The sequence below is a fragment of the Brachycentrus maculatus genome, unplaced genomic scaffold (assembly GCF_059751285.1).
Source record: "Brachycentrus maculatus isolate JH-2025_06_01 unplaced genomic scaffold, ASM5975128v1 h1tg000372l, whole genome shotgun sequence".
Lineage (NCBI taxonomy): Eukaryota > Metazoa > Arthropoda > Insecta > Trichoptera > Brachycentridae > Brachycentrus > Brachycentrus maculatus.
This window is the reverse complement of record NW_028281121.1, coordinates 1,099,703-1,111,717: the sequence shown is the minus strand read 5'-3', so window position 1 is coordinate 1,111,717 and position 12,015 is coordinate 1,099,703. Positions and strand designations below refer to the sequence as shown.

The 12,015-nt window shown below is 32.9% G+C and overlaps 1 protein-coding gene across 2 annotated transcripts in view; it reads left to right on the top strand.

Moving 5' to 3' along the window:
- Positions 1-11,381, top strand: part of LOC148303346 (kinesin-like protein CG14535) — a 95,883-nt gene extending 84,502 nt beyond the window's left edge. The window contains exons 5-9 of one of the 2 annotated variants that reach the window (XM_088270135.1): positions 2,085-2,178; positions 7,461-7,655; positions 7,747-7,965; positions 8,049-10,772; positions 11,149-11,381. In XM_088270135.1, coding sequence (XP_088126261.1) covers positions 2,085-2,178; positions 7,461-7,655; positions 7,747-7,965; positions 8,049-10,772; positions 11,149-11,252 — 3,336 coding nt within the window. In that variant the 3' untranslated portion in view covers positions 11,253-11,381. Of the gene's footprint in view, positions 1-2,084; positions 2,179-7,460; positions 7,656-7,746; positions 7,966-8,048; positions 11,038-11,148 lie in introns of those variants that run through there. The other variant, XM_088270134.1, reaches the window with a different exon arrangement.
- Positions 11,382-12,015: the final 634 nt, after the last annotated feature.

Below are 12,015 nucleotides of genomic sequence, written 5' to 3'. Positions count from 1 at the left end.
TTTATGCAAGGTCCAAATCCTAAGCTTAAATAAATCTAAAAAATATTTAAATGATTTTTCTAGCGTCTCTCAAGTATGTGAATATAATCCTGAATTTTATTCACATACTTGAGAAACGCAAGTAAAGATTATTTTTATAATTCACTCATCAATAAATTCATCAAAGTTATCCTCGATACTAAAATCAAAAGTGCTAGCATTAAAATTTGAATTTGGCATTCATGATTTGGTCGTGAGATACGTGTATATTCTCAGCATAACATATTAAGTACTACACCATGTACCATCCAGAACACCACCTCCGCCAAATTGAACCGATAAACTCTGATTAAATGCACCCTGCAGTACTAGTATATTAATCAAAGCCGGTCTTGTTAACACTTGCATCGGTCTCGGCCATAAATCTGCGCGAACCGACAGTTCTCTGGAAGGAGAATACGATAAGCGATTGTCTAGATTGTCACCAATTTAAATCGAGTAAATTACATGCCGAATTTGTAAAATATACCGCCAGCACTTTTATCAAAAAAATGTAGACAAAATCCAAAGATGGCTGATAAAGTATTGCATCAATCCCTTAATTAAACTGGAGTAAAAATATTATTTATTATTATTTTTCGGTACCTTTTTTCTACTTTAAAATTAAAGTTTACCTTACCTATTTTCCAAACATATTATTCTATCATTATGAAAGAAAAAAAAATCGTATTCAATGTATTTTTTTCTATTAAAATCAGTTTTTTTTAAAAATATTTATCATGTTTTTTACTTCATAACAATTTCAAAGGCGTTACATTCAGGGTAGGACAGTCAGGAATTGTAAGACATTAGTGTTTTAAAGGAAATAGTATGAAAAAGTGATCTTCGTTTAGTTATATTATAAAATCAGTATTACTTAAGAAGAAGAAAAGAATAAAAGCAGTAATGGCTAAGAAAATCGAGGCTGTAAATACGTACTTCTATAAATCCCTCAATAAAATGTTACATGCACATTTATACGAGATTATAAAGTATAATGTATGTTAAACTGCATGTTATTGCTTCACAAAATTTAATCACATAACTTAAGTGATTTAAACTTTCCCAATCGTTTTCCAATAATAAAACCTTCGAGAAACGCTTCACACACCATGACAGTTCATAATTTGCACCCTAGACAATTTTCGTCGACACTGAATCACAAATCAACCGTGTCCGTCCAACCCTCGCACCCCTACAATGCAACCTTTAAATCAACCCCCAGTGCCCTTCAGTGGATGGTATCGCTAGGGCTGATAGCTGGTAGGAAGGTGTAGTAAGGAGCAGTCTACCTGCCGACAGATATCGGGCTGGATATGCTCCATCGCGCAGTGCCTAGTGTGTTGCGTTGAAGGGTCTTTCTTAATCAAATGCCAGCGCAATCTTAATGTACTTTACTTATGGGTTACTTTGCCTACAAACTAAGTTTATAATATCATGAAGTTACCATTCTACTTGGTTTTTTGTCTGATTCATAAGATCAACTTCCTTACATCTACTACACGTATGTAACAACATATAACTATGAGTATTTTGTTTAAAATTTAAGATTTTATTCTTACTGAAAAAATACGTTTACAACATTTTGAGTGTGTCCAAATACTTGTTCACAAATCTGGATTATCTTCAACTGTAGGAGTATTTTTCATATTATTTTTTGACATCTCATCAAAGATGATTTTTCATCTTCGATGAGATGTCAAAAAATAAAAAAAATTAAAAGAAAATAATAATTTCAAATTTTCAAATAACCTAATACCTACCGTTAGAGCTTTAAAGTAAAGTTATTAAGCTTTTAATGTTTAAAGAAAGTCTTTCCAACATTTAAAAAAAATATTGAACATGGTAATCAGACGCACTATTATCATTATCGAATTTGTTGGTAAAGATCAAACCCAGCCACGAAAATAGAAATAGTAAAAGCTTTGTAGTCGTTGTAGTTATTATTTTAATGAATTTTCAGATAAAATCAGTAGTTTTAAAATTATAATCCTGAGAATGAGCTGGAGAGCACTTGCAACATTTGAAGTAATGTTTAATTTTGTTTCAAATTTTCATTGTTTCAGGCGGAGATTTCAGCAAGTGCATTGACGGACGTTATTCATGCTGTAATAAATGGTTCTGATGGATGTTTATTCTGTTTCGGACATGCTGGACTTGGTAAGAAAATATTTTGTAATTTTTTTTATATGTTTTTGTAAAATATTTATGTAGATTAAATTTATAAAAAGGTGCCAATCTTAGATACATTAAAACATTCTTATATTCATACAAATAAAAAATTCAGTGATGTATTATCATATTGTTTATCTTTTCCTTATTAAATAAAATAATTATCCACAAAAAGTTGCCGTAAGAGGTTGATAATGCAAAATTTATTCAACTAATAATATTGTTGAATGTTGTGCCATATTATTATTAAACAATATAGCGGGATTGCCAAGTAAGAATCTGCCACTGTTGTATAGTGGTGAGCGCAATTGGCTACCAATCTGGAAGGCCCAGGTTTAATTCCCAAAAAGGTCTAAATTAATCAAAGAAATTTATTACCTTCTGAATTATTTAATATCACCCTGAACTGTTACCTGAGGTAAAGTACTGATAACCTAGCCTTCATGGATAGAACGATCAATATAATACTGCGTCAAGACGATACAGTCTCCTATACATAATTGGAAGCGAATATAAGTTAAAAGAAGAAGAAAAATATCATGTATTTTCATTGTTCAAAATGAAAGATGTTATGCCGATGATCGTTCACTCAAATTCGTTAAATATTTAGAAATGTCGAAAAAAACATGAAACGATAAAAAAAAAATAAACTGCCTGCTTGTTTTAAGAAAGTAAACAAAAAGTACATTAACATAATACTTTTATGTTCAAAATTTTATGCTTTGTAAAAAACTAAGCTCTACTGAACATTTAATGTTTTTGATCAACAATTCTTTACCTCGTATCTATTAAATTAATTAAAAGGACAAAAATATGAATAAATTGACGTGTCATCGAAACGAATCAAAATATCAAGTTGATCGGGAATAATAATAAAAAAAATCGCATCATAAGATAATGCACAGCAGTAGAATTGATAAGTATATTAATTTTCATTATGCTATCATAATAAACCGTGTATTTTCCAATTACTGAGATTACAAAGAGTACAAGCCCAAATCTCTCCACATCTAAGCTTTTTCGCCAATTAGACTATGTAGGTATATGGAACATGCATTTATACCGAGTAGAAACCCCATTGATGTAATTGTTTTCCGTTTTAATCCCCTTATAAGCCCGAGTAACTAAGGATTTTCGTCTCATCTTAAAGCGGGACGAGATGCAAGCAAGTACTTCTACAAGTATTCTAGGAGATGACGCATCCAGAGTCGTAGTTATAAACAGGAATAATTATTGTGTACTTTGTAAAAGGAGAGATATGTAAATTAAATACTCATTACACGTGTGTGTACAATGCAATTATCAAATATAGGAAATTAACGCGAACTAAATAAACTTTACTCCATGAATAGTTTTATTGATAATTCTACATGTATTTATATTAAAACGATTGAGAAGGGAATGTGGAAAACTGGACATTTACAATGACAACCCTGAAAATACTTGTCTGTATAACTTCTTCCTTTATGCTATGATAATAAGACGTTTGTGGAGTGAATTCCAGCATTTGAGTACAATAATTTTATCACATTCAAAATATTGTAAAATTGAAAATTAAAGTAACTTTTATATTTATATAAGAAAACACATATGATAACTTGAGAATGATCAAAAACACATTTTTTCAATGTAAAAAATTATTGAATATTTTATGTATCTGCTTTTTTAACCAACCATATTAAAACAGGGATTTCCGACATCTTATTGTTTGTCTTAGAACGTATTCAAACATTATACATATTTACCTTCCATCAAATTCTCTAACATATTATTTTCTTTTTTTATACATATTTTATTAATATTATATGCATTATAAGATCTATTTTTCCATTTGCAATCATTAACATTTATAAGTAAACAGTTGAATATAATATTTCAGTACACTTTTTTCTACCAAAAGTTCTCTAGTACTCGTTGTAAGGAACAAAACAGTATCTCAGTTTGATTACTTTACTCCCCACCACATTGAATATCTGAAGCGCTGCAGACGAGCTTTAATAGTTGTGCAGAGCCTTAACCAAAGTCCCTTTATTATTGAAGAAAGGAAGGAGGCCGCAGAACAGCGAGCTGGAACCTGCGACTCTTACACAACTGGGGGTGGATTAAGCCACCTGCTAAGCCACTTAATTTATTTTTCATTCCTTCCCCTGGACGAATAAAGATGGGAATTTGCATTTTGTATTCCTCTCCGCAACAATTCTTTACACAAATTACCGAATAAGGTGTTTAAATCTCTTAGTAAAGACATTAAGCTATTTTTAAATTAAGATATTAAAATGGCTATTCAATTATTAGTTCCGAAAAGCTAGAAATATTCCGCACTATTATAAGTATTTTAAAATTAAATTTACATACTTTTTAGTGTCATTCAGGTGAATATTGCTAATTGTAACATAATTTTAAAGTATTTTACTTGAAAATTTGAAGATGCTTTTGGACATGAGATCTTTAGTAATAATTATATATGTGTAGACTGTCTTTCTAAATTATTTCAATTTCCGTTAAAAAAAGCATCCAAAGCCTCTGTTTTAGAGATGTGTTAATAAGAAGAATAGTTAGGATAGTGAAGGCTTTGATTATTTACAGCATAAATTGTGATGTTTAAGTGACTTTTTGGCACGGTGAAACTACAAAGTTCAACAAATTTACTCCAAGTTACAAAAAAATGGAAAATATATATTAAAAGTAAATAAACAGCACATGCAAATCAACATATGTTAAAACTCATTGTTTACTCAACATTAGGTGAGTCATCTTTGAAACCTTTGGATTCAGTAACCAGAGGACTTCAAAAAATTCCAATTGTTTTCATAAAAAGATATATAAAAATTTACTACATGTTTGGACGTGAAAGAAGCTAGGAGTATATGTCAGGACAGAAGAGTGGGGCGTTCTATCTTCTCTGCCTACCCCCCAAATGGCATGATAGTGGTATTAGTAGTAGTAATAATTATATTACATATACAACAAAACATATATTTTTAGAGAAGATAGATTTTTTTACTTTTGTTCGCCCAGCATACCATATTTTTCTCACGTTCGAGTCACACACGATTTTTTGTTTATATTCGCTTGTATCGCAGTAAATCAAACACATGGATCTTAGTTTTCAAATCTAAGAAAACCTATTTTCCTTTTTTTTTCTTTTGTTCTTACATAAAGCCTTAAAAAAAAGACACTTTGAATCGTAACACAAGCATCTTCATACTTCTTCGTCGATAATATTAACGTACAAAATTGTGTGTGTTTAATATATTGAATCCTTTAAAATGTCGAAATAAAGATGAAAACTTGCTTTCAAAGTTATTTTCTTAAACAAATTTATCTCTTAAAGAAAAGTGCATTACTTGGATGGCAACTACTAAAATCCCGTAAATATTTGTCTCGTAGCGTTTTCAAACTTCACCCTCCGTCCGCGGGCCTTCCGCTACCCCGAAGTCTTTCTTTACACTTCCGTTCGTTAACCAAAGTAGATCCGAGTCTCGCTGAACAGTTCTGTCACCGCTAATATTGAAGTCTCGCTGGTCGCCTGTCGAGATGTTCTCCAGTCTACCATTTTGAGTTTCGCCAAACCGAGTTTGCATGTAAATTGATGATTACGCGATGTAAATCGCGAATGCTCGGGCCAGCGTCACAGTGCGCTCGGGGGTCAGATTGCTAAAGTTTTTCAATAAATTGGTGTCGTGACAATCTTCGTAATTCGTTTAATCATAAATCCTATCCCAGGAAATTCACGGTTTAAACTTAAGTGCAGATTCAGCATTATTTCAAAATAGCGCATCCTGAATACCTATCATAAAAATTCTAATAAATTATACAAAAAAAAATATTTTTTTATTTTAACCTACTCTGACCTAAAAGGAGAACTCAAAATCCCCCTAAAATAATGTTTCACTCGATAACTTATTGATAATTTTAACAAATTGATGTTCGTCATTTTTTTATTTCAAAATATACATCAAAAATATATTTTAATCTTAAAATTATTGATTTGAAATATTCACAACATCTACGATCAAAGCTTTATGATCGATACGTGATTCAATAGTTCATGTCACCGTATATTATTTATATTTACTCGTTAGGTTTTGTATATTTCGCTCTAACTACTGCGCGTCACAACCGTATTGAAGCGAGACGGATTCAATACAGTTGAATAAATCATTCACGCCACGATTGATGATGTTAATTTATAAATATACACAACTTTTGTCGTAAAATTCATATAATTACTACATACGATATTTATATAATGCGACAAGGTCTATCAAATACCCCCCCCCCCCCTTCGGAGTATGTGTAATTTTTAGATACTTTGAGTGAAGAAGGTTAAAAAAAGAAGAAGGGTGTAAAAATAAAAAATTCTTTAAATTTGTATTTTGCAAATATTTTTGAGCCACCTTCATCTAGCATTTAGCGTGTTTAGTAGATGCGGTTAAAAGAACTTAAAAAATTAAAATCAACTCTATTTTTCAAATTTGTGAATTTTTATTTAATTTTAAGCAATGCTTTTATGATCAGAAATTCAAATAAACTTTTACTTATATTTAACCTCCTGTGCTGCATGTACGCGAGCCAAACGACTCAATCTCGAACCTTCATTGTAGGGTGAAGTTCCCTGTTTAATTTGAAACCAGGTTAAAGTAGTAGCCCGTTAGCGATGTAGGGAACTGCACCCCGCAAGATGTACGCCAGCACTGAGCCACAAAATGGCTATTCAGGTATGCATGTTAAGCATCTTGAGTATACATGCAATCAAAATTATCGTAAAAGTGTCATGAAACAAAAGGTTACGCTATTGCGTGCTCGCTGTTTCATATTGTTTTATACTGCCTGTAATACAAAATGGGTTTTCTTGCTTTATCTTAACATCAAGGTGTGGAAATACGTGAATTTTTTACGTCAAAATGACAGTTCTGTCATTTGTATACGCCAGTATCATTAATTTTAAAATTAGTAATGAATAATTTTTTAAAATTTTATAAAACAAATATTAGTGATTATACACTGAAATATTTAATTAATGTTCCCCTGGACTAGTTCCTAAAGCGTAATAACGATCATAACGAGTATATGAGGAATATGTGCTTATTTTTATAATTCAGCTCTTTATAAAAAAGTTTTATTAAAAAAAATCTTGTTCACAAATCTGGGTTTCGCAAAGTGTTGAATATGAAAAATTTATTTAAAAAAAACTTATGAATCATTTATGTACTAGTATATGCATATTTAATTCATATTATTACATATTTTTATTATCTTGTCTCCAGGTAAATCATATACTATGGTCGGAAGTGCAACTAAGGATGGATTAGGTGCAATGCCCAGTGCTATTTCCTGGTTGTTTCGTGGAATAGCAGAACGCCGTGCGCGTCATGGTACGCGCTTTTCAGTACGAGCTTCGGCTGTGGAGCTTTGCGGTCATACAAACCAATTACGGGATCTCCTAACTGCTCACGCTACAGGTAAATTATCAGTGCTTTGAAGAGGGTTTTTAAAATAAATATCTTGACTTGCTAAGAAGTCTTTGAAATAACCGAATATATTTTTTTTCAGATTCAGAGCAATCTCCAGGAGTTTACCTCCGAGATGATCCACTCTTTGGTACACAACTCCAAAATCAATCAGAACTTCGCGTGCAAACCCCCGAGAAAGCAGCATTTTATCTGGATGCTGCATTAGCAAACAGAGGACCAGGGAAAGATGAAGGAAGAGATAGTCACTTGCTTTACACTCTTCACGTTTATCAATACAGTGTTGGCAGTAAAGGAGCAGGTAAATATATCATATTTAATATCTTACTAGAAAAGGTCACCTTTATTTTAATTGGTTTGTCTCATAATATATATTTGTTATAGTTGCCGGAGGAAGAAGCCGTCTTCACCTTATAGATTTGGGAAATTCGGAACGGGGAAAATCAAGTGGAGGAATTCCTCTTTCTGGTTTAGGAAATATTTTGTTGGCAATATTCAATGGTCAAAAACATTTACCGTATAGGGATCACAATGTAACTCATGTACTCAAAGAATGCCTTGGGTCTCTAACGTGTCACGCAGCGATGATAGTTCACGTATCACCTAACGAACAGCATTATACAGATACGCTTACCACTGTACAACTAGCTGCAAGAATTCATAGGATGCGAAGACGTAAAATTAAGTTTACACCTACTGCGAATGCGGGTTCGGGAGGTAGTTCAGGAGAGGAAGCTCCGAAAGCTGCCAGTAGTAGTGAACCTGATCCATCAAGTAGCGATCTTTCGGCAGATACAGTAATATATGTTGGTCATTCAGATGATGCAACTGATGGCGAACATCCTCCTGTTTACATTCCGAATCTAAATACTGGAGACAATCGCTGCTCAATGGTTAAATTATTGAAAGGCTCAAATGCTGAACAAAAGTTTAGCAAAGTTCCAACGTTACAGAGAGTCGTTGAAGAAAGAAGTCCGACGCATAAAATTTTAACACCTAAAGGTTCTCCAATCAAAACATTGCTTCAAAACTCTGGTTCTCTTAAATCTTCTCCATCACACGGTTTAATACCAAAATCATCACCACTGAAGAAGAATCCTCTAAAACACGGGACGGCGGAAGATATAACAAACAAAGGAACCCCAATAATACCGGCATCGAGTAGTGATGAACAATGGATTGACGGACCACGAATACTAAAGTCTAAAGTAGCAGAAGCTAGACACTTCATGAAAGAAGTGAATCATGTAAAGAAACGGGAAACTTGGGTTGATGGTCCTATGCAGGCACCTAAAGTCACAACACTACACGCAGAACTATTAGGAAATCATGGTGGAGAAAATATTGGTTACGGTTATATGGACAACCATAAAAAAATAATGATCCGTAAGTGGGTTGAAAACCAAACGACACAAATTCAAAAAACTAAATGCGTCGCACCAAGAGTAGAAAACAAGCAACCAGTGTACAAAGAACTTACACAATTTAAAACATGTGATGATTCGGATCATTTTGAAAAAGTTATGCCAATTTGTAAAGATATTATAAAAAATAACTCAATAGAAGAATCGTTTGTGAGAACGGGTTTAAAAAATATGTGTAATCCTAACACAATAAGTGAAGAAGATATTGATGCAGACAAAAATGAAAATAGTTTTTGCGATCGATTATCAGATATTCACCTTAAAATTCCAGTTCCCGAAGTTGAAGACGATGAAGACAGTGAAGAAATGGCTGAAATACCTCCAGCTTTACCTTTGATCCAACCACTCAGTAGTAGAGAAGTTTCAATGGAAAGCTTAGACGTAAGACTTAAAGAAAGATTACGAATGAACGATGAAATAATTTCAGTACACAGTCGTGATATAGATGCTAATGGTATGAGTAAAGGTCCTGCAGAAGACGATGACGAAATCCTAGAAATAATTGAAGTTGAAGAACCCTTCGAACCAGTACCCACACAAGACTCGTGCTTGCAAGTAACTGAAGAAGATATAGCATATTGTATGGGTGTAAGAGAAAATCCGTTACCAGAAGTAGACCAAAGTAACATAGAAGAGCATCCATTAAGAATACTTAGTCAAGAAAATTTAACGGTGGTGTCTACGTTTACTGACTCCATGTCAGTTTTAAGTGACATGGATAGGCATATTCATTCCAATCCGTATATGAAAAAACCTTATAATTTATACAGCAACAATGATTACGATGATACTGATTATTCCGTTATTAAAAAATCACACGACAAAGATTCACACCAAAGTAAATTTAATGAGCTTGCTAAGCTTCATGAATTGTACCAATCACGACTAGCAATGGCTAATGTTGAAAACTCACCTACATACAGAGGAATGATTCAACAAAATATGCATTTACCCCAAACTTATTGTCAATCACTATCTTTATCAGATATGTTATATGGAACCGAAGAATTTCATGGAAACAGTTCTATTTATAGTGAACCAGCATATAAGCCTCAAGAAAACTTTTGCGAAAATTGTAAGCAAAATATATCTCGTCCTGGATCAGCTCTAGATTGGAACGAACTAAATTTTTCAGTGGATAATCAACCATTTTTTCCTGAAAAACCTCTTGCCGGGAGGTTTCAAAAATATTCATCAAAATTAACACACGAGCAGCATTTGAATATTGCTGCTCTTAGGCATCCCGATGGGGCGTCTAATCCTAACCTGCGAGAAGAAAAGCGATCAATGGGAAACGGGGAGTCTGGTTTTGAGAATGACATGATCTTCGATGATTCAAAAAAGGCTTCGCTTCACTTAGAAGTACGGCCATTATCGAGTGAACCCATTGATGTTGAGAGGCACAAATCGATGAGTATGCTTCCAATCACTACTGAACCGGTATCTGACGGCGCAAATCATCGTCTCATCAATGTGAACTCGGTGATGGGGTCAACTAAAATAGCTTGCAAGCCAGATGGATACGACAGTGGGCACGATTCTACACCAAGAACTTCTAAGCATAGCCCAGCAGCAATATCTCGAAGGGCTGAATCTGGGTACGATAGTGTTGTGAGAGACAGTGAGAGTTCCAGTATTGATTCCTATTCAATCCGTCGAGCTCATCGGTCACACGGACATGGAGGTAATAGAGCCCATACAACCGCTAAGTATAAACAGCATCAGCATGACCGATCTTTCTGTTCGTGGCTAAGAAACCCCTTTACCTGTAAAAATTCTGAAACTGATGCGGAAATAAGTGATTTCTAAATTGGATATCTAAGTTCTCTACTCGATCTCACTTTATGCATGACCCTATCTATCCATGACTGTAAGGAATATTAATGATACGTACGTGTTTTTAACAAAAGTTTCCAAAGGTAATTACAGCATGATAACTGTTTATAACTATGCTTGTGTATTGAGATGTCAAAAATAACAAACTCGTGTCCAAAATGTTCTTAACAAACTTGAATTGTGAAAAATCAATATTTAAAACAATATTGTATTTTTGCCAGCAGCAATGATATCAAGATTCAACCCAGTGAATGGAACATCTTCTTTAATGAAATCTAAGCTTCAGAATTTGGACGACGAGGAGAGAACCAACTTCATTGTATTTTAAAAAGCTTTTTTTTTAATTCGTTAACTAGATCAGAATGTGATATATATTTCAATGATCAATATTATCTCGAATAGAACATACTCAAAAACACAAAAACATCTATCAAGCATTGTAGAAAACTATCGACCCAATAGCATACTAGTTTTAAGACCTGCCTGCAGAAACTACCGATTAACCGAATTTACAATGGGAGACTGCTTTTGATACTAGTGTATTCAAATAAGAATAAGCTGTTCTTGTAAAATAAGTGTAGTATTTTTTAATTGTGTAGCTTTTCTACCTTCTAACTTTTTCTAAATACCTATTTTTATCAATTAATGGGCCACAATTTAATAATGGTTTAAGACATACTATAAACATGAAAAAATATCAAAATAATCTATTTTTTTCTTGGTCAAATGCAAATTTTATAATTTTTCAAGTATATTTAGAATGTAAGTACTCGTATGTAACTACAAATGTATGTACTTGAATGTGCTTACATATTTACGTACCTACTTTTTACTCTGCTGAATTTTGTAAATGTGTTGTTTTTATTCAATTTCTATAAACTACAATATCATAAAACCTTCATTAATTTTTAATATAGTATTTGTACAACAGTTTCAAAATAATAGTCATTATAACACATATCTGTTTCCCATATCAAACTTTAGGGAGGTTTATAAAGCTTTTCAAGTTTTTTTTCAACAAATTAAAAAAAAAAAAAACAATTTGTCTTGCACCATAGGAGAGACGTCTCAACGTTTTTGCCCAGTATTTC